Genomic DNA, 23,542 nt, shown 5'->3' with positions numbered 1-23,542 from the left:
TACATCCCATAAACAGCTGTTAATCTGTTCACTGTTTATCTTTTAACATTCATTCATTTAGTAATCAGTTCTCATTTGTTCTACATATGGTACAGCTTCCCTTTTATAGCAGCTGCATTCGATGAACATTTAGAGGCACAAAAGTATGACAGAAATTACTGTTTAACTATTCTCCAACCTAATCTAGTAGGGGATGTCCTTGCTTATTGCATGGGGTGTTGGAGTAGATGACTTTTAAAAGTCCCTTCTAGGAGCATTCTATGATGATTTTTTTAACCAGAGATACTTGGATAAAAGGTAGGAAAAGTGGTCATGAAATGGAGAATCAGGAAAGTGTCCATATTCTGTCCTTTGCCTGAACTTGGAGTCACCATCATTGGAGGTGTTAAAGAGGAGACTTGATAGGGTGCTTGGTTCCGTGATTTAGTTGATTAGGTGGTGATGGATAATAGGTTGGACACGATGATCTTGAAGGTCTCTTCCAACCTGGTTTATTCTATTCTATTCTATTCTATTCTATTCTATTCTATTCTATTCTATTCTATTCTATTCTATTCTACTCTATTCTATTCTACTCTATTCTGTTCTACTCTACTCTATTCTATTCTATTCTATTCTATTCTATTCTATTCTATTCTATTCTATTCTAACTGGTACTTTGTATTGGAAATTTTTGTGACCATGCTTAGCACTCTCCTTAGCTTCCTCAAGCATTTCTTTCTCTCCCTTTTTTTTTACTGTCCACTCCCTTTTTTTGATTCACTGACATCAACGTGTCAGATTTTACTCATTCTTGTGTTTTGCTCTGTATCTCATACTGGAGACCTTTAAGTAATGTACTGAGAAAGTCTCTTGCAGGTTTGATAGAGTGAATGTCAGCTTTGTAAGTCCTCATTGCTGCCTACAATTACCTGAAAGGACATTGTAGAGAGGCCTCTTCTCCCTAGTAATCAGTGATAGAACAAGAGGGAATGGCCTCAAGCTGCCACTGGGTAGGTTTAGACTGGACGTTAGGAAATATTTTTTCAAGGCAAGAGTGGTCAGGCATCGGAATGTACTGCCCAGGGAGTCACCAGCCCTGGATGTGTTTAAAAGTCATTTGGATGTGGTGCTTGGGGCAATGGTTTAGAGGTGAGCCTTGTAGAGTAGGGTTCTAGGTTGGACTTGGTGATCCTGAGGGTCTTTTCCAACCTGAATGTTTCTGTGATTCTGTGATTGTTATAAAATGCTATCTTGCAAGATTGAAGGTTTTGTCAGATGTTCTGGTTGGATGTGGGAAACAGTGATCATTAAAGCTGATTTGTATAAAGATAATTCCCTTCTGGAGTACTTGTGTTTTGATGGTATCCTTTTTCATTTTAACCAAAACCACTGGTCTTTAACAAGGCCATTTTATCACAGTAAGTGTTCTCTGGTATTTATTCACACTTTAGTCACATCCAGCATCCTGAGCTGAATGAATAAATAGAATCTAGGAAAGTATAGGTGAGAGTATAGCTATGTGCTGAAGCTTTGCTAGCTTTAGGGCATGATGATGAACAGAGCAAACGCCTTTGGATTGGTAGTCCTTTGCTCTCGGTCAGTCTTTATTGGTGACCTTGACCTGCATCTCTTGTGAGGAGTCTGTCAAGTGTAGCAGTGGGCAGAGGAGAAGGGCTGCTCATTAAAACTGACTGCTTGGCTGGAATGCTGTTCCAGAAAAAGGAGATTCCCCATCAGTTCCAGTCAATTCGGCTGCAATGCCAGGTGGGTTGGGAAGATGATTAAAGAAAGGAGCAAGTAATTGCCTGAATGTGCCGAGCACTTTGCAGATTTGCACAGCACAAATGCTTTGGACATATTGTTTTCAGATGGTTGATTAATCAAAATAGCTGCAAGGGAGTTTGATCTGTGTCACCAGGCATGCAAACAGATGTGTTCAATTGGCATTGTGCGTGCAAATGCTCAGCTGGGAGAAATACACGAATGGTGACGGGGTGTTTGGGAAAAGGTTTCAGGTATTTCTATTGGAACAAAAAAGCTTAGCAGTGAGAGAAATGTGCTTGTTTCTAACTTTAACCCTACTAACAGTCTGCCACCTTCTTTTTGTGTGTGTTTCTTTTTCTCTTCCAGTGCCACCTTGGGCCTTAATAGCCATAGCCATAGTTGCAGTCCTATTAATTCTTACCTGCTGCTTTTGTCTCTGTAAGAAATGCTTGTTCAAAAAGAAGAACAAGAAGAAGGGAAAGGAGAAGGGAGGGAAGAATGCTATTAACATGAAAGATGTTAAAGATTTAGGGAAAACCATGAAAGATCAGGTAAAGTACCTCTCCTTTTCTTGTACTCTTGGGTTGCATTTGAAGGTTTCTGTTTGACATGTCTAGAAAATGTTCTGCTTGTAGCCTCCATAGGAGCTCAGTGAAGAGGGGACTGATTGGTAGCATCTTCTTGGTGGTATCACAAAAGATGAATCAGGGTGTGGTGCCACTACTGAAGCAGTCCATTTCCCTATTCTACAAAAGGAAAATACAAACACATGCTGGCATATGGTGACTCATCTGGAAGGGGCAAGTTTATAGAGAGCTGTGGCGGAAAACAAAGCAAATGTGTGAGACCTTCATGCTCCTTTTTCCAGACTGTGACCAGGACCTAGTACAGTGTTTGTATAACTTTCTAGCAGCATCTCTCAGCTTACATGACAAACAAAAGTAGCTCTGAACTCTAAATCTTTTTTTTACACAAAAGCAAAAGTTCAGCAGAGAAAGAAACAGCAGTCGAGAAGGAAAAAACGAGGAGCACAGAAACAAGGGAAAAGAAGCAAAAAGGAAGAACACAGAGGCGTTCACCACCATGCTGGGAGAATTAATTTTGTACTAGAGAGGAGGACATTAAAGTTAACAAGCCATACTTGTACCTACAAGTCACCTGAGTAACTTGGAGGAGAAGATAAGCATAATGCCCCTTGAGGAGCATCATTTCCATGAGGGCAAGAAAACTTGTTCTTCATATCTGCTTCAAGCAAGAGAAGCACAAGGTTGCAGGACCTATTCCCCAGGATTATGGACTTATTCTTGAGAGAAAATTAAGCTTGTTTGGTTTGGTTTGGTTTTTAACAACAGGATTTTAGTATTGTAAAAGAAAGAAAAAATGAAGAAGAATAAAAAGGTGGAAAATCAGGGGGAAATGGGGTGGGAGAGGGGCTGGGTGGAGCAAACTGTTGAGAATAAGCAGAATAGTGAAATAAATGTGAAGTATCCACGAGTCTTTACTGCATTGAAAGGTTTCCTAAGCTAAGAAGACAAAGGGCTAGATTGTTCACATGAAGTGCTGAAGAAATTCAGAGAACTGATTTGCCAAAGCTCTTCAGTAGGAGCAAATAATTGTAAAGCTCTTGCATGGTCAAGCTTCTGCTCTCAAGACCTCTGCTAAGGTTGAGCCACAGCAGTCCAGGAATACTTATCCAGCCAAAGAGAGTGGGTAAAAGCATGGTCAGGAATGAGCAGCTCCTTCCACAAGTTGGGATCTAGTGTAGAAGAAAGCTGGGCTGAAGCTAAATCTGGAACTCAAAGACTAGGGCCAGCTGATAAGGAACAAGATTCAAGAAGAGCAGCCTAGATCACAGTAGCCAACAGGCCCAAGTTGCAGCTCAGAACAAGTGGCAAGATGCCACTGTACAGTGATGGAGCAGCCACCAGGGTGGCTCATCAGCCAGTTTTAAGCATCTTGAAACAGGTTAGCATGCTTCTCTAGGCATGTGATGGGGGAAAAGCAAAATCAGGAGCGTGGATGAGAAAGCCTTACAAGTCTGATGTCTAGCTGCAAGTAGATTACATGAGTGGAATCCGAAAGGAGCTCAGATAAGAGGAGGAAAATAATGGATGTGCTTCAAAGGTACAGAAGTATCAAAGCTATTTCCAATTTCCATTATCAGGCAAGAGGACAGTTTTTGTTGTTCTTGCTCAATGGATAGTATAGAAAGAAATAACTGAAGTTCCACTTATCTTATTCCTGTTTGTGCTACTCAACTGCAATAGCCATCCCAGACTGCCTTATCACAACTAACAGAGTCATGCATAGAAAGGAAGATTAAATGCATGGAGCACCTTGCATCCATACCTATTGCCCTGGTGCACAGCTTCAGCCTTAGTTCCACCTGAAGAGAAGATGCTTCATGTGCCACACTGGTGTACAGAAGTGCATTACACCAACATGAGACAAAATCATGCCTGAAAACAACCTCATCAATACAGAAAATAACTAACAAGATGCAGCTACTCCAAGATTAGGAAGATTAATGAGACCAAGCTCAAAACCAAAGAACAACGGAGCAGAAATTTTGAGTTGTCCCTTGAAAAAACAGCTTTCATGCTGATTTTATTTCCTCTGTGTGATGCATATGAAGCCAAGTCCTTTTCTTTAAGCACTTTGATTTAGATTCCCTGCACTTGATTGATAGATTTGAGATATTAATATTAAGCAGCAGTGAGATCTGTCCCCCCCTAACAACGCATGGAAAATCAGTTCATCAATTGTGAGCTTACCTCGGGCTACTCTTAGCCAACTCAACCAAGAATCATTTGGAAGAGCTGTTTGATTATGCTCGTGAAAAAAGATCCCATGAGATGTTTGTTGTGCACTGCCAATGATAATTAACCTCATCATTTGTTGTAGGAGAAAGAATATACAACTTATTGATTGATTATTTATGTGGAATTTGTTCCATATCATGTAAGACCATTGTTGTATTTGCAATATATTATTGAGTTGGTTTTACTTTTTCTTTCTTTCTTTTTCTTTCTTTAATATATTCATGAGGACCTGGATAAATGACCATGGGTTGTTGGAAAGTTAACATTTAAAATGCAAAATTACATTATGGGGGTTAATACTGAGTTTCATTTCTTTGTGTTTTGTTGTTTTGCTTTGGTTTGGTGGGTTTTTTTCCCCCATGGGAATATGTGATTTGAAAGCTGAATCAGGCATCTCATGTCTACAAAGGGAGCTCAAGGTTTGAAGGGTTGCACAGATAGGTAGTTTAAAGATTATTCCATTCAGAGAAGTCTGTACAGTAATTTAAACATAATTCTGCCCAAATGGATTTGCTGTTTAACCAATATGTTTACTTTTGCCCAGTTTCAACCTAAGGAGGGTAGATTCTCAGCTGATGTAAATGTCAGACCTTATTAATAAGTGGATAGGTTACCAACTCTCCAGCCAAGCTTCCTCTTTACTGTGTCAGAGTTCAAAAGCAGACTACTTAAATTATTAGCCCCTTCAATTCATACCTAGGCAGTCTGGTAAGTGTACAAATTTAAGTCCCTGGCATTCAATAACATTATCAACTTGTTTCTTAATTTGCAAAATTTTTTGCTGATTTTTTTCCTCTCTCTTTCTGTATGACTGATGGTTTCCAACAGTTTAATCTTGAATTATCAGTGCCAATTTTCATGTGCCTAGCTGAACTCAGTGCAGTGCTAACTGCAGAATATTTCAGTTAAAAGAACCAAACCACTTTGGAGGCTCTGTCATAAAATTGAAAGGGGAATAACATGAATGGGTTTAAGCCCTTCAAAGAAGCAAAGAGAAAGAGAAAAAGGGAAGGGAAAGGGAAAGGGAAAGGGAAAGGGAAAGGGAAAGGGAAAGGGAAAGGGAAAGGGAAAGGGAAAGAGAAAGGGAAAGGGAAAGGGAAAAAGAGATCAAGAGAAAGAGAGAGAAGGAGAAAGAGAGAGAGAGAAAGAGAGAGAGAAAGAGAGAGAAGAAGAGAGAGAAGGAGAGAAAGAGAGAGAGAAGGAGAGAAAGAGAGAGAGAAGGAGAGAGAGAGAGAAGGAGAGAGAGAAAGAGAGAGAAGGAGAGAGAGAAAGAGAGAGAAGGAGAGAGAGAAGGAGAGAGAGAAGGAGAGAAAGAGAGAAAGAAATAGAAAGAGAGAGAAAGAAAAAGAGAGAGAGAGAAAATGAAAACAAAAGAAAATGAATTGAAGACCAAGATGTGAATTGAATGCCATCATGTAGGGCAATTTACAGTATCAAAGATCTGAGACGTTGTCAAGAAATCAAAAAGCTTAGTTCAGTCATTGTTAGGCCTGAACCTGAAAGTGCTAATTACCTTCTGTCTTCATCTGAGAGTACATAATAGCAGCTGATAGGCACTTGGCATCTTGTAAGGTCCCAGTTCCCTAAGCACACAAAGCTTGGAAGGGAGTAGCATTTGGTAAATGGAAAGTCTGAGCTTCTGGAATTATAATTTCCATCTTAGTCTGGGTTTGTTTGTCAAAGAGAACTTTTGCCCTGCACACACTTGTGCTAAACCTGCACATCCCTGCCAAGCAATTATAGAGCCAAATAGCTTGACTGAGTTAAAGATCCTTTTGACATTGAAACTCAGTCAGCTCAGCAGTCCCACATGATAGGTAGGTATCACAGGGAGTGGAGCACAACTTTGTTCTCTGCTTAAGAGTGTTTGTGCTCCAAAATGTCCACTTTCCATAACACAACTTGAAATGAGAAACTGGTTGTGAAATAATTTAGATTATGAACAAGTGCAGTTGAGGTCCAGGGGGAAAAGAGTTTAAATCAGGTTTTCAGTCTTCAAACCCATTTCCATTGAGTCAATGCTTACTTTGTCAAGTATACAGCTCCACCAAGGGTCACTGGGAGGAATGGATTCCTTCTAGGGGACAGCAAATGGTTAATGAATATACTACTGTAAAAGGGTCATTTCTCCATGGTTTTTGCTAATGTTTGTGTGTGGATGTTTTAATTTTCATTTCTTCCTCCTTTGTCCTCCTTGTCTATGTTGTATCTCATGACTGTTCTGGATTGTCACTGGCGGTAGGTTTACTTTGCTCTTTGGACGCACCTTGTCTGAAGCTCTGATCCATAGAGTCTTCTGAAGCTCTGGCTCCTCAGCTGAGAATTATATATATGTAGTAGCTTTGAAACACACATCAAGAGGCTGAACTAAATTGATTGGGTTTGGTTTTGTGGGGTTTTGGGGAGATTTTTCTTTTTGGTTGGGTATATATTTCAGGGGAGGCTAGAGGAGAATGCGAGAAAAGAGGTTGTCATTCTTTCTGTGGTTAAAATTCTAAGTCAAACTGTACTAGAAAGCTGAAGTTTAACACTGATAGGCACACCAAAATAACTTGCTAATTTTATTTCCCCTTTTGTTTGTTATTTTTTTGTTGTTGTTGTTTCATAAATGTCACTATCTCAGAAGCAGATGAAAGCAGTGTGTATTTTTAATGCCTTCGTTTCTTAAGTATTGCTGAAATGATTGGTACCTCCTGAAACGTGCTGTGGGCTCTCATATGATCTTGGTACAGTGCCTATGCTTCAAGTTCTCAGTGCTCCATACCAAACTCTTTGAAGTGGTCTTTTTCTCCTTACTTCTGTTGGTGCAACTGAATGACAGCCAGCTCCAGTATTTTTATCAGCTCTTCCCATCATAGTTCTCACCTTTATAACTTTCTAGTCTTTGCCAATGCCCCTCGGTATCTCCCGTTACTTTTTTTCTTTCTAGGAAACAGTTTTTGAGGGCAAGAGTGGTCAGGCATTGGACTGTGCTGCCCAGGGAGGTGGTGGAGTCACCAACCCTGGATGTGGTTAAAGGTTGTCTGGATGTGATACTTGAATAAAAGGTAGAAAAAGTGGCCATGAAATGTAGAGTCAGGAAAGTGTCCATATTCTGTCCTTTGCCTGAACTGGTACTTTGTATTGGAAATTTTTGTGACCATGCTTAGCACTCTCCTTAGCTTCCTCAAGCATTTCTTTCTCTCCCGTTTTTTTTACTGTCCACTCCCTTTTTTTGACTCACTGACATCAACGTGTCAGATTTTACTCATTCTTGTTTTTTGCTCTGTATCTCATACTGGAGACCTTTAAGTAATGTACTGAGAGAGTCTCTTGCAGGTTTGGTAGAGTGAATGTCAGCTTTGTAAGTCCTCATCGCTGTCTACACCTACCTGAAAGGACATTGTAGAGAGGCCTCTTCTCCCAGGTAATTAGTGATGAAACAAGAGGGAATGGCCTCAAGCTGCCACTGGGTAAGTTTAGACTGGACATTAAGAAAGATTTTTTCAAGGCAAGAGTGGTCAGGCATTGGGATGTGCTGCCCAGGGAGTCACCAGCCCTGGATGTGTTTAAAAGTCATTTGGATGTGGTGCTTGGGGCAATGGTTTAGGGGTGAGCCTTGTAGAGTAGGGTTCTGGGTTAGACTTGGTGATCCTGAGGGTCTTTTCCAATCTGAATGTTTCTGCAATTCCTGAGGGAAAAAAATAATAAAGACCCCCCCCCAAACAGGCAGCTCCAGAGACACTAGACTAGCCACAGTTTATTGGGTCTGAATTTAATGCATTGATGGAGGAAAATTCCTGCTGAAGTTCAGCCTGTTGGCTGAGGAAAGCAGTAGATATAATCATATCAGTTGTGAGCAATGCCACTGGAAAAATCACTAAAATGTAGCCCTATTGCTTGGAGAATGATTGTTGTCATGGTCTGAACATTTTATTAGGTCAGAAAGCATTTGTGGAGACGGAGATTTAATAACTTGGTTCTTTCTCATTGCATCAGGCTAAAACACTGTCACTAGTGAGAGATTTTTTGGCTTACGATAAATGTGTCCAGTAGGTGAAATAGATTTGAGATCAGGTATGTGTATAACACCCTGGAGTATGAGAAGTATATTCATGGCTCAGCTGCAGACTTACAGTGGCCTTCAGTCATCCATTTGACTTCTCTGTTTGGTTTTCCTGTACACAGGCCTTCCTTTTACAGCAACAGTCCGACTCATGATCATGTATTAATAGGAGTGAAACACTGGGGCCTTAGAAAGTGACATGATATTGAGAGCTGCAACTGCACCTAATTGCACTTCAACAACAAAAAAATGTTTTCTTAGTCTATTTCACCTTATGATTGTAGCTGTTGATCAGTAAACACCTGCAATACTGTGTCCAGCCCCAAAAGGGCTCCCCAGTTCAAGAGAGACAGGGACCTGCCAATGAGCATCCAACAGAAAGCCATGAGGATGATTAGGGAACTTGAGCATCTCCCCTGTGAAGAGAGACTGAGAGCCCTGGGGCTGTTTAGTCTGGAGAAGAGAAGGCTGAGAGGGGATCTGATCAATATCTACCAATATCTGAGGGGTGGGTGTCAAGTGGCGGGGGCCAAGCTCTTTTGGGTGGTGCACAGTAATAACATAAGGAACAACAGGTATAAGCTTGAACATAGAAGTTTTAACCTCAACATGAGGAGAAACTTCTTCACAGTGAGGGTGATAGAGCCTTGGAACAGGTTGCCCAGAGAGGTTGTGGAGTCTCCTTCTCTGGACACACTCCAACCCCACCTGGATGCATCCCTGTATAGATTGCCCTGAGTGATTCTGCTTTGGTAGGGGGGCTGGGCTTGCTGATCTCTGGAAGTCACTTCCAACCCCTAATGTTCTATGACTCTATGAAACACCCTTGCCTTCATGGAGTCAAAATCCTGAATAAACAAGATTTTTTAATCTTAGGTGCCTTGAAATATTTCAGAGTAGCGTGTGTTGACCTGGTAGCATGAAGATAATATTATCCAAACTAAGCCAGTGAAAATTAAGTAGGTAAAATTAATACTGACATCCAGAGATCCTGGATTTCACTCAAAGAAAGCCAAGTATTTATTACCAGAAATCATCCAAGAGCTCTTTTTGAGGGACAGCTCTGTTGCTGTCAGTGATAGAATCATAGAATCATAGAATGGTCCAAGCGGGAAGGGACCTCCAAAAGTCATCCAATCCAACCCCCCTGCAGTCAGCAGGGACATCCCCAGGTTGCCCAGGGCCTTGTCCAGCCTTGAATATCTCCAGGGAAGGGACCTCAACCATCTCCCTGGGCAACCTGTTCCAGTGTTCCACCACCCTCATACTAAAGACCTTCTTCCTAACATCCAATTTAAATCTCTTCTTCTCTACTTTGAAGCCATTGCTCCTCATCCTGTCACTGCAGGCCTTTGCAAACAGACTCCCTTCAGCCTTCCTGTAGCCTCCTTCAGGTACTGGAAGGCTGTTATTAGGTCTCCCTGGAGCTTCCTCTTCTTCAGGCTGAACATCCCCATCTCCCTCTCTCTGTCCTTGTAGCAGAGCTGCTCCAACCCCCTTATCATTTTCATGGCCCTCCTCTGAACCTGCTCCATCAGGTCCTTGTCCTTCCTATATTGAGGGCTCCAGACCTGCACACAGTACTCCAGGTGAGGTCTCAGAATAGCAAATTGGCAGAATCACCTCTCTGGATCTGCTGCAGCACATCTTTTGATGCAGCCCAGGAGGATCTTTTCTTCTACAATATTTGCTCTTGTGCTTGTTCTTTTTCCCAGTTGAATGCCTAGAGAATTGTGAGTGCATTTATTCCACTACCTGTCTTGATCTCAGCATGCCAATTCCTGTTTCTTGGCATCTTCTCCTCATGGTTGCATTAATGCTCATCGTGGCTGATCCACAATGCAATGAGACATCCTAATTCACACTCAGAAAGACAGCCTGTGCTACAGAGCCATCAGAGTAGTGAAAATGAGTCAGAAACAATGGAGACAAGTCTTTCTCAGAAAAGAAGCCAAATGAGTATGCTGTGGCAGTCAAAATGGGTTGACTGGGCCCCATTTGTACATTTACACTTTCTCAGGCTTGAGCGATCATCTTGCTTTTTCACACAATCACAGAACCACAGAAACATTCAGGTTGGAAAAGGCCTCCAGGATCACCAAGCCCAACCCAGAACCCTACTCTACAAGGCTCACCCCTAAACCATATCCCCAAGCACCACATCCAAATGACCTTTAAACACATTCAGGGCTGGTGACTCCACCACCTCTCTGGGCAGCACATTCCAATCCCTGACCACTCTTGCCCTGAAAAAACATTTCCTAATGTCCAGTCTAAACCTCCCCAGTGGCAGCTTGAGGCCATTCCTTTTTTTTCTATCACTAATTACCTGTGAGAAGAGAACAGCAGCAACCCCTCCACAGGCTCCTTTTGGGTAGTTGCAGACAGCAATGAGCTCTCCCCTCAGCCTCTGTTTCACACTAACCATCCCCAGCTCCTTCAGTTGCTCTTCATCAGGTTTACTCTCCAGGCCCTTCACAGCTTCCTTGCCCTCCTCTGCACTGGCTCCAGCACCTCCACATCTCTCTTGTATTGAGGTGCCCAAAACACTCAAGGTGTGTCCTCACCAGAGCTGAGTCCCAGGGGACAATCCCCTCCCTGCTCCTGCTGGACACAGCATTTCTGATGCAAGCCAGGATGCCATTGGCTTGCCTCAAAAGGCAACACTGCAGGATGTCTAAAACTCCCTGAAAAAAACCCAAATCATTAAAATTGTGTGTTTGGGAAGATACAACATCGTAGATGAGTGCTGGTGTTCTGTAGGGTGTTCTGTAAAACTCTTCCATATTGTAGATTCATTTTAGGCTTCAGAGCCCCTAAAATATGGAAAGCAACAGCTGTGAGCCACGGCTCAAATGCTGTTGGGCTTTGTCTTGGTTTAAGAAGCAGACAGAAATGATTTTACTCCCAAAGAAAGTAAAAATAAAGAGGCTCTTGTTGAACTGGAGAGAAATACAGGAACTGTATACAAAAATATCCAGGAAAATACAGAACACATGAACCCTTCACACCTAATACATATACAGGAGACATGAAAACCCCCCAAAACCTTCTCCCAACTAGACTAAACCACAAACCCCACCTGCTCCTATTCTCCCCACCTGGAGTTTAACATCCACCTCAGGGCTCTTTCTTCCCCCCATTGCTAGGCTGGATTCAGGCTGGCCAGGCCTGAAACTGCCTCCCCTTAGTTCCTTGCATTAGACCTAAACAGACCAAGATTGACAGTAAAAATTAGTCAGGACTTGAAGGCTGTAGATAAGATCAGAACCATCTGGGGAGGAGAAAGGGAAGAAAGAGAGACAATAACTTTGCAGCACCTTGAGTCCTGTGTCCAGTTCTGGGCCCCTCAGTTTAGGAAGGACATTGAGACACTTGAACATGTCCAGAGAAGGGCAACAAGGCTGGGGAGAGGCCTTGAGCACAGCCCTGTGAGGAGAGGCTGAGGGAGCTGGGGTTGTTTAGCCTGGAGAAGAGGAGGCTCAGGGGAGACCTCATTGCTCTCTACAACTACCTGAAAGGTGGTTGCAGCCAGGAAGGGATTGGTCTCTTTTCTCTAGCAACCAGCACCAGAGTCTCAAGCTGCACCAGAGGAGGTTTAGGCTGGAGGTGAGGAGAAAGTTCTTCACTGAGAGAGTCGTTCATCATTGGAATGTGCTGCCCAGGGAGGTGGTGGAGTCAGCATCCCTGGAGGTGTTCAAGAGGGGACTGGACGTGGCACTTAGTGCCATGGTCTAGTCATGAGGTCCGTGATGACAGGTTGGACTTGATGACCTTTAAGGTCTCTTCCAACCTTGGTGACACTGTGATTCTGTGATACTGTGAAATGGAGAGACTTCTCTGAAGACTTCTCTGGAGACTTTCCAGACCCATCTGGATGCACTCCAGTGTGACCTGCAGTAGATTGTATGGTTCTGGGTTGGACTCAATGATCTCTTTGGGTCCCTTCCAACCCCTGACATCCTGTAATCCTGTGAAATGTGTAGAGACAGCAAGGTTATGGGATTAAATAGTGAAGTTACAATTTTCCAGTCCACCCCCTGGTCCTATCTGTTTCTCCTGGAGGACTCAACTCCATTGCTTTTTGAAAAAGGCACCTGCCCCAAACCATGATAGGCTTGATGTATGGCCAAATAAGTTCTGGGCTCATGTGCATTCCTGTCTCTTCTTCCCAGTCAACACCAAGAAGACAGAGCAGCTCACTTTCTGTGCTTTCTGAGGTTCTTTTTTCTCCTTTTAAAAAAATATTCTTTTCACTAAAGTAAGAGGATCACAGGGTACTAGGGGTTTGGAAGGGACTTCTGGAGATCATTGAGTCCAACCCCCTGCCAGGGCAGGACCATAGAATGCAGCACAGGTCACACAGGAACACATTCAGACAGAGGTTGAAAGTCTCCAGAGAAGGAGACTCCACAACCTCTCTGGGGAGCCTGTTCCAGTGCTCTGTGAGTCTCCCAGGGAAGAAGTTCCTCCTCATGTTGAGGTGGAGCCTCCTGTGCTGGAGTTTCTATCCTTTGCCTCTTGTCCTATCACAGGGTGCAAGTGAGCAGAGCCTGTGCCCTCCCCTTAATTTTATCATAACCTCTTTTACTGTTAGCATGACATGAAGATGTCTTGAGTTGTTAGGGTTGGAAGAGACCTCAAAGATCATCTATTTCCAACCCCCCTGCCATAGGCAGGGACCCCTAACACTAGATCAGTTTGCTTACAGCCACATCCAGCCTGGCCTTCAAAACCCCCAGGGATGGGGCTTCTACCACCTCCCTGGGCAACCTGTTCCAGTGTCTCACCACGCTCATGGGGAATTCTTCCTGACATCCAATCTGAATCTACTCATTTCTAGTTTTGCTCCATTCCCCCCACTCCTATCATTACCTGACACCCTAAAAAGTCTTGTTCTTACATACCTTGTTTTCAGTACTGACATTCTTACCCAATGGAAGCTTCCATTGTCAAGGGCATTTCTTTCTTGCCTTCTCTTGATTAACAGACCAAATTTTGAAGTCTTTATTTGAGACCAGAGTTTGCAGGTTCCTAATGAGTGGTGTCTAGGAAGCATGCAATCATTCCCTGAGTTAAGTGTTTTGAGTCACACTCTTGAGACATTTACCTATATCCACTGATTGTATGGAGAGCTAAACTCTTACACTAAGTGCCTGGACTTAGTGGATATGAATAACCCACAGAAAGAGCAGCAGTTCATATCAGTGAGGTAAACATTTCAAACCCCATTGGAAATCAGAGAATTGTTGAATATTTACTTGATGACTTTTCAGGCAAAGGCCTTTGTTCTTTACAAATGAAGAATAATGAAAATGAATAGCAAAAATAACCTTCAAGCCTCTTTAGAGGGCAATCAGAGAACGATCTTGCATCTTCTTAAGCAACTGAGCCAAAAGAACAGGTCTTTGACAGCTTCTTTTCCCATTGATCAGTGTGGCACCAAATAAATCCTTTCTGGCTGTAGTTAAATTTTTACTGTTAAATAGTTGTAGTCCTACTCATCTAGTGTGACAGATTTTTTCAGAGAGGAATGTAGTACTCAGGGTGGTCCTCCCATATCTTATGAGGAGAGCCTGAGGGAGCTGAGGGCTCTGTAGCTTGGAGAGGAGGAGCCTGAGAGGTGACCTCATTCATGCTGATAAAGATGTGCAGGGTGAGTGCCCAGAGGTTGGAGCCAGGCTCTGCTGGGTGATGCCCAATGCCAGCACAAGGGGCAATGGTGGAAGTTGAGGCATAGGAAATTCCTTGTGAACATGAGAAAGATCTTTTTTTCCTGTGAGGGTAACAGAACACTGGAACAGGCTGCCCTGGGGGGTTGTGGCGTCTCCCTGACTGGAGATATTCAAACCCTGCTTGGATGTGTTCCTGTGTGATGTAGTCTAGGTGATCCTGCTCTGGCAGGGGGTTTGGACTGGATAAGCCTTGGAGCTCCCTTCCAGCCCCTAACATTCTGTGATGTGGAGGAGATAGTTCTGTCCTCAAATATGCTTCTATCTGGCTCAATGCCATTCATTTGGAGAGGATGAAGAACAATTGATTGAGCAGCATGCACTGGCCAAGCAGCCTCAAGCTGCCTCCTACTCACAGCCTGCTGCCTAGCAGAACTGAGCACCGCCATATGGGAAGCTGGAGGGAGAGCTCTCTAGCATACTTGCAACAGTGCTTACTTGTGGTTTATGCATATGGGTCCTGCGCTCAAGAAGAAGCCTGACCCACAGGGTGAACTTCCAAATTAGGCCCCCAGGCTGAGATCAGCTGCATTTTTCAGCAAGGAAGCACTGGCTACAAGAAAAGCAGGTTGGGTGTGGGGCTCAACAGCTCCAGCATGAATGTTCTGTATTTATATTTTAAATTGAATACCTCCAGCATTTCCTGTATTCTTTTGCTGTAGTAAAGTCAGTTGGTATTTTACTACCTGAACCATTCAGTGAGCTTTTAAGATGATTGTGGAGTTAGCGAAGAAAGAAATCTTTTTGAGTAACAAACATTTAGCCTGGAGAAGAGGAGGCTCAGGGGAGACCTGAAGGGAGGTTGTAGCCAGGTGGAGGTTGGTCTCTTCTCCCAGGCAACCAGTGACAGAACAGGAGGACGCAGTCTCAAACTGCACCAGGGGAGGTTTGGACTGGCTGTGAGGAAGAAATTCTTCACAGAGAGAGAGATTGGCCTTGAGAATGGGCTGCCCAGGTAGGTGGTGGAGTCACCATTACTGGATGTGTTTAACAACAGGCTGGATGAGGTTTAGTTGATTAGATAGTAGTGGGTGATAGGTTGGACTTGATGATCTCAAAGGTCTTTTCCAACCTGGTTAGTACTGTGATTGTGTGATTGAAAACCTGGATAACAAGCAAGGAAGCAATGTCAAAGCATGGCACGCTGAACACAGCAGGGGCTTGCCCATTCTGTGCATCGGTGTGGCCCACTGCTGGCATGCGAGGCCAACGCTCTTACAGCAGTAATGGCAAAGGAGATTTCACAACGACCAAAGCCTGGCTCAGCCACTGGAAACCCATGCATGACATGCTCTTTAAATTAATTCATGGAGAGAAAGCAGATGCCTGAATGAATGAAATGTTGCATTTCCTTCTGAGGGGTTCTGATAGGGAATGTATTACAATGGCAGGCTTCTCTGCTTTGTGAGTGAGAATCAGCCAACAGTATTTAAAGGCTTTTTGCCTTTCCTTTCCTTCTTTCTTTTCTTTTTTTTTCCCTCCCTTGATAAAAATTGGCCAGGTCAGAAATATGGTGCTCTTGAATGTGATAGAAATTGCTAAGTGGTGGAAAGTAATTGATAAAAGCTGCAGCACCATTAGTGGAAATGCAGCCCTTTCTAGGTGTGGAGGAAAAATTGCATTTCTGATGAATTCATTGTTGGACATGGCACAGAACATTCTTGCTATAAAATCATATTATTTTCTTCCATTGGGCTCAGCAGGCAGTGCACAAGCCTGAGGACTAGGCATCTTTTGCATGTTGAAAAATAGGCCCTTCACCCTGTGAACAAAAGGAGTGATTGATGAGGCAGGTGGGCATGGAACTTGGGACAGCAGCATGCATTGTGCAGCAAGTAAACTTACAGGCTGTTATGTTTTCACAGACTCACAGAATTTTAGGGTTTGGAAGGGACCTCAGGAGATCATTGAGTCCAACCCCCCTGCCAGAGCAGGACCTTAGAATCTAGCACAGGTCACACAGGAAGGCACATCTCTCACAGGAACACATTCATATGGGTCTTGAAAGTCTCCAGAGAAGGAGACTCCCCAGTCTCTCTGGACAGCCTGTTCCAGTGCTCTGTGGAACCACAGCAGGGGGCATGGAACTGGAGGATTCATGAGGTCCCTTCCAACGCCGACAATTGTATGATTGTAATCTTAAGGCAAGAAGCAGACCAGCTGTGCCAAATCCCTTGCAGACCCTCTCCATTTCTACAGAGTTTTGAAAGGGATTCAATGAAAGTATAGATAAAGCTGGTTTAATCCTCAGAATCTCTCTTGTGTTTTGTGTTAGATAGCAGTGGGGCAAATGCTGTGGCATGGTGCAGCGCTTTTGGTGGAACTGAGCTGGAAGCAAGGGATATTTTCAGGATCAAGAGGCAGCATCACTGGAGGGAGGCTTTTGTCAGCTAGAGGAATGAGAGGAGGAGGAAGCCCAGTTTGCAAAACTGCAATTACAAGCAGTTTTCATTTCTCTTTCCTTTCTTTCCTTTTTTTCCCCCCTCAGTTACAGAGCTCATTGAAATATAGATTTAATGAGAGGCAGCTCAAAGATTTGTCTCCCAGGTCTAAGAAAACATTTACTGTCCATTGTGTGGTTCTGTTAAGGTCCCTGGCATAGAGGAACTTTTCCCACTTGCTGTTTTCCTGAGATGCATCAGGAATAGTGTGGCCAGCAGGACTAGGGATGGAATTCTGCCCTGTACTCAGCACTGGGGAGGCTACACCTTGAGCACTGTGTGCAGCTCTGGGCCCCTCACTGCGGGAAGGATCTTGAGGTGCGGGGGCAGAGGAGAGCGACCAGACTGGGGAGGGGGCTGGAGGGAAAGGCTGATGAGCAGAGGCTGAGGGAAATGGGGGTGTTCAGCCTGGAGAAGAGGAGACTTAGAGGGGACCTTATCACTCTCTACAACTACCTCAAAGGAAGTTCTAGTCAGGTGGGGGTCAGGCTCTTCTCCCAGGCAGCTTGTGCCAGGACAAGAGGGCAATGGCCTGAAGCTGTGCCAGGGGAGGCTGGATATCAGGAAGCACTTCCTCACAGAAGGGCTGATTAGGCACTGGGATGGACTGCCCAGGGAGGTGGTGGAGTCACCATCACTGGAGGTCTTTAGGAAAAGCTTGGCTGTGGCACTTGGTGGCAGGGTTTAGCTGATGTGGTGGTGTTAGGTCATAGGCTGGACTGGATGATCTCAGAGGTCTTTTCCAGCCTCAATAATTCTGTGATTCTGTGATTCTCTCATGTGGCTGTATCAATGGATTACCTTTTATTCGTTTTAGTGTATGTTACTAAACCTGCTTACATATAAGCCTATACTTTTCAGATGCTTAGACACACCTAAGAGGACACAAAGGTTTCATTGTTGTGTGCTTCTGCGTACGTTGTGCAGGGACAAAGAGACCCCTCGAGCGAAATTCAGAATCATCCCAAACCGGGAGAGGCAAATCTGGGCAGCAAAATGGAATAATGCATTTTGGTGTTGCATAAAAGCATTTTAAATGTCATGGCATCAAAAGAAAATATCAGGAAAGAAAAGGCTTTCACGCCTCTGCACCTAAAGACAGGGCTCCTGGTTACAGTCGTGGCAGCTGAAGAGGCTGGAGGAAAAAGCTGGCTTGTAATTAAAAATATTTTGCCGTTTCTAAAAAGCCAATAAAATATAGCTGCTTATTTTAATTGATTGCAGCAACACAGCAGTGAGAGCCAATATAATGTGATGCAGTGTGCTATAAATTGAGGGCTGCAGCTCTGTTCCATTAGGTATTGATCTTTCAGAGAATCACAATACAAAATGAAAATCCCTACAGGGTTGTTTTGAGTGCTTCGAAGCAATCAAATTCTTCCTCTTTGGAACTCAGCAGCTGCATCCAACACGAGAAACTTCTGCACTTCCTTTGAGTCAGCTTCTTCTTGAAGTATTGGCCTCTGGTTTGAAAGCAAATTCGTCTCTTGATGGTAAAAACTATTATCCACAGACTGCTGTAGAGATAATAATTTGTCATTTCTTTCCTTCCCCCATGCCATGACCTTGGCCAAATCCAAACACTGTCTCATTCTTAGCGTTTCTTAGTGCTTCAGTATATCTGAGTCAAGGTCAAAAAGAACTGTATAGCTTCTCAGCTGGTGTGAGTAATGTGCAGTGTTTTCCATCTCCCTGGGAAATAGCTTTCACCTTCCAATGGGGCTCTCATAACCTGTGGAAAAGTTTCCCACCCAGGCAACATTTTCTGCCTGCACCTCAAAGTTTCCTTGCAAGAGGAACATTGGCTTCCCATTATACTTTCCATAGTCATAACAAGAACTTTTTCACATTGACTTACCCACAGCTTTGGCACCTCCCCAGTTGAGCAGCTCTGCAGCCCCTGTAACTCTTGCTTTGATGCAACTGTTACAAAGTCCTCATACCTAGAAATTAGCATATAAAGTTCCTTTTGCATTTCCCCTTTTATCCCTGAGGAAGAGCTGTAGGATGTTTCCTCTCAAATAAAATCCAGGTCATAAATAGATGGAACAGCAGAAAGTCCAGAAATGGTGATGTGCTGGTGTTTGTTTATCACTTTTCTATCATGGAGTTCTTTATTAGGGTAGTACAGGGATGATTCAGAGCAGTAGGTCTGGAGTTCACATCTCAGTCTGAGTTATTGCATCTCCGGGCTCAGATAAATGTGGTTGCTCCAAGCTTATTTCTAATACCATAATCAGAGCACCTCATATCCTGAAAGTCCCATGTGTGGTGCTGCAGGGGCTGTGCCTGGTGCCACAGGGCCTGTCAGTTTTGAAGTGTCACCCTTGTCCTAACAACAGCCAGGCAGCTCACTAGCAGCTCAGCAATTGTCTACAAATGATTTTCTTTTTAGGCAATTCAGACCTTCCAAGTAGAAATGGTTTAGTTGTAAAAGTTACTACCCTTCTAACATCACCTGTGATTCTTACTCACTACCAATCTTACCCACTGATCTCATCCAGGTAGGCTGTAATTTGTGTTCCTAGTAGAGCTGGTGAATAAATCTCATGAGGAATGACTAAAGGAGCTGGGGCTGCTTAGTTTGCAAAAGAGGAGGCTGAGGGGAAACCTCATTGCTGTCTACAACTATCTGAAAGGAGGTTGTGGAGAGGCTGCTGCTGGTCTCTTCCCACAGGTAATTAGTGACAGCACAAGAGGGAATGGCCTCAAGCTGTGACTGGGTAGGTTTAGACTGGACATTAGGAAACATTTTTTCAGGGCAAGAATGGTCAGGGATTGGAATGTGCTGCCCAGGGGGGTGGTGGAGTCACCAGCCCTGGATGCGTTTCAAGGTGGTCTGTGGTGCTTGGGGTGTTTTAGGGGTGACCCTTGTAGAGTAGGGGTCTGGGTTGGACTTGATGATCCTGAGGGTCTTTTCCAACCTGAATGTTTCTATGATTCCGAGTCCATGATTTGCTAACATCCAGAGATTTAACTCAAACCCAGCTCCCCAGCTTGCATAAATCAATGTCGTTGCATTGATTTCAGTTGAGCTATGCCAGCTGAATTTCTAGCTCACTTCAAAAAGTAGAGAAATAATTGCTTAATACTGTACAGCTTTGAGTCTGACCTTTTGAATTTAGATCTACTTTCTGAAAAATAACATTTTCTACTTCAGAGATCAGTCTTCTTACCACACCCACACAACTGTTGCATAACCCACACTGCATTCCTGGCTGAGTAAGAATGTTAATGCTTTTACTTTCATTCTTCACCAGCCACCATCAACTATCTAGGTACCTTCCAGCCTTGCTATCCCTTCAAATAGAGCTGCAACTGATTGTTTATAAATCCTGTAGGTCCCTTCAGACCAGGTCAAGAGGGGCTCTTCTTCCCCTTTACTCTGCCCTGGTGAAGCCACATCTGGAATATTGTGTGCAGTTCTGGGCCCCTCAGTTCAAGAAGAACCTCAGGGAACTGCTTGAGAGTCCAGTACAGAGACACAAAAATGATTAGAGAGGAACATCTTCCTTAGGAGGAGAGACTGAGGGAGCTGGTGCTCTTTAGCTTGTAGAGAAGGAGACTAAGGGGTGACTTCATGGTTTTATAAATATGTAAGGGGCAAGCATCAGGAGGACAGAGCCTGGCTCTGCTCAGAGGACAAGGCACAATGCCAGCAGCCGAATAGGAGGTTCGACGTGAATCTTTTTCACTATGAGGGTGACAGAACACCAGAACAGGCTGCCAAGAGGGGTTGTGGAGTCTCCTTCAAAACCCACCTGGATGTCTTCCTGTGTGACCTACTCTAGGTGATCCTGCTCTAGTAGGGGGGCTGGTCTGGATGAGCTTTTGAGGTCCCTTCCAGCCCCTAACATTCTGTGATTTTGTGAGATTCTGTGACCACCTTACATTGCAGGGGAAAAAAACCTCCAGGGATTAGGCTTCCACCACCTCCCTGGGCAACCTCTTCCACTGTCTCACTACCCTCATGCTGAAGAGCTTCTTCCTGACATCCAATCTGAATCTACCCATTTCTAGTTTTTTTTCCATTCCCCCCAGTCCTGTCACTCCCTGACACCCTAAAAATGCCCTCCCCAGCATTCTTGGAGCCCCCTTTAGATACTGGAAAGCCACAAATAGGTCTCTTTGGAGCCTTCTCTTCTCCAGACTGAACAGCCCCAACTTCTTCAGTCTGTCTCCATAGCAGAGGAGCTCCAGCCCTCTGATCATCCTCATGGCTCTTCTCTGGACACATTCCAGCCCCTCCAGCTCCTTCCTGTAACAGGGGTTCCAGAACTGGACACAGTCCTCGAGGTGGGGGTCTCACCAGAGCAGAGTAGATGGGGAGAATGACCTCCCTCGCCCTGCAGGCCACACTTCCCTTGATGCAGCCCGGGCTCTGGTTGGCTTTGTGGGCTGCAGGTGCACACTGGTGGCTCACGCTGAGCTTCTCATCCACCAGCACCCCCAAGTTATGGTTCATATGGTTGAACCAATTGTATGTATCCCATTTTCTAAAGTGCAAATGCTTCAGCTTTCTGGTACAGGGGGGAAAATAAATCAATAAAGGATTACATGATTTAGTATTTGAATTCTGTTGAAACTCAAAGATAACTGCTGTGCCCTTTAAAAAAAAAAAAGAAATAGCAGATTTTGTGCAGTAGACAAAGCTGTGAGCAGTTCTGTCTTGCTTTGTTTTGGTATTCCTTTCTAAACAAACTAAAATCAACTTGCAATCAATTTGGTTCAGCCAAGCTTTATAGCGGGAATGAATACAAAGGAAATTGGTCTTGGGGGGGGGGGGGGGGGGGGGAAGGGGGGGGATGGGGGAAAGGAGAAACATGCATTTGCTAATGGCATGGTGAAAACTTTGCTTCCATATCCATTCTAAATCAACATGAAGGATGTTTGGCATATGACTGCAGGAAGAACTCATCCACAGCACATGCTCTTTATCATAGCAATCTGACCGAAACGTGTTGCCGATTGCAAACGATTCACAGCATGCACAACCAGGTTTGACCTTGCCAAGACAGCCTTAAGTTGAATGAATGTCTGACTTTGCTTATGGAATAGCATGTTTGCCTCCTTGTGCCTCTTTAAGAGGCAGTGTGAGCCCAGAAGGACTTTTTTTTATATATCAAGTTGATATTTTGTTTCTACTTCCAGGTTTTATAACAATCCTTGCTTGTAATAGCCCGAGAAGCTTCCTTCCTCCTACTTCCATTGCTTGCCTGCTGATTTATAACATCTTCCTGAGCAACTTGAATAGTATAAATATGTAAATTGCATATTTGGATTTCTGCTGTCATGCTTGCTTTTAATGGCTTTAAAATAGATTTGAGGACAGTGTCTATTTTAAAGTGGTACTTGAAGAGTTTGCAGTATTTATGAATACTGCATTCCTTCTTTCTAGGCTCTTAAGGATGATGATGCTGAGACTGGGCTGACTGATGGAGAAGAGAAAGAAGAACCCAAGGAAGTGGAGAAACTTGGGAAAATCCAATATTCCCTGGATTATGACTTCCAGAACAATCAGGTTTGGAAGAACCACCTTGTAACATTCCATTTCTGTGGGTGCAAGGGGAAAATGAAATACTACATTTAGTTGCAGTAGGTATTTCTGCAGTCCTTACTTCTTGCATGGAGTAAAGGGAGAAAGCAAGACTGAAGATTCATGACAGAGGTACTACTAAATGGTATTCAGTGTACTCAGAGTTGATATAAAACCCTTCAGCAAAATTGAAGACACAGTTTTGTCTAATGGTCATTGGTAACTTTATATTATGGAGTCTGCGAGCAGGCAGTAAAAGAGAGCTTTAGCCCACAGACATTAAAAATGTCAGCAAACAAAGGTTGGTAGGACAAAGAGCTTCTGTTGCTCTCCATTAAAGTACATCTAGTAGCTGAGAAAATTTTAGTTTGGAACAGAAGTTCAAATAAAATAAAAATACAAGCCCAAGTGAAATAAAACAGGAAAGCTGGACAAGAAGAATCTCTCCAGTCAGGGACTCCTACTCCTTCAGTACCCTACTCTGAAGCTGCCAAAACCTAACTTTGGCATACTTGCCCAAGGGTGCAGTAGGAATAAACAACATAAAATGATTTAGACCTATCTGGCCAGATACCAAACTATCTCCTGTTTGTCAGGGCTGGAAGGGACCTCAAGGATCATCCAGTTCCAACCCCCCTGCCATGGGCTGGGACACCTCACACCAGATCAGGTTGCTCAGAGCCTCATCCAGCCTGGCCTGCAAAACCTCCAGGGATGAGGCTTTCACCACATCCCTGGGCAACCTCGATAAGTTCATTTAATTCCTGTGCCTGGACTCTTGCTGTCATTGGGATCACTTTTGCTGACATACTGATTCATAGTCCCAGAGTGAAACTCACTGTGCTTAACTTTGGACCAATGTCCACCAACATATCTGACTTCTTCACTTCTAATGCCTGGTTTGCAGTGAACTTGAGGATACATATCCTGCATTTCATTTCTTTCTTTTTTTTTTTGACAACTTCTCTCTACTTCTCTCTGATCTTCTAGATATTTATACCCAGCTATGGCCTGGGTATTTTTCTCTCTTTTGAATTTTACTTTTGACTGCCCCTTCTTGTTTTTCAATGCCAGAAGCCAAGAAGAATTCCAAAGCCTTTCAAGAATCTGTGGTTGAAGGATCCTTTCCTCAACTCCTAGTGTCAATTGCCTTAGTCATGGGTTGAGTCACTCTGATCCTCCTTAAAATCAGTATGAAATCAGTATGAAATCAGTATGAC

General features: G+C 43.7%; 1 protein-coding gene across 2 annotated transcripts in view; it reads left to right on the top strand.

The window, feature by feature from the left end:
- Positions 1–23,542, top strand: part of LOC104296364 (synaptotagmin-1) — a 524,009-nt gene that overhangs the window by 378,119 nt on the left and 122,348 nt on the right. Inside the window, exons 5-6 of one of the 2 annotated variants that reach the window (XM_054173953.1) lie at positions 2,113–2,297; positions 22,194–22,307. In XM_054173953.1, coding sequence (XP_054029928.1) covers positions 2,113–2,297; positions 22,194–22,307 — 299 coding nt within the window. Of the gene's footprint in view, positions 1–2,112; positions 2,298–22,184; positions 22,308–23,542 lie in introns of both variants that reach the window. The other variant, XM_054173952.1, reaches the window with a different exon arrangement.

Source organism: Dryobates pubescens, chromosome 27, assembly GCF_014839835.1.
Source record: "Dryobates pubescens isolate bDryPub1 chromosome 27, bDryPub1.pri, whole genome shotgun sequence".
Taxonomy (NCBI): Eukaryota; Metazoa; Chordata; class Aves; order Piciformes; family Picidae; genus Dryobates; species Dryobates pubescens.
This window is presented reverse-complemented; position numbering and strand designations above follow the sequence as displayed.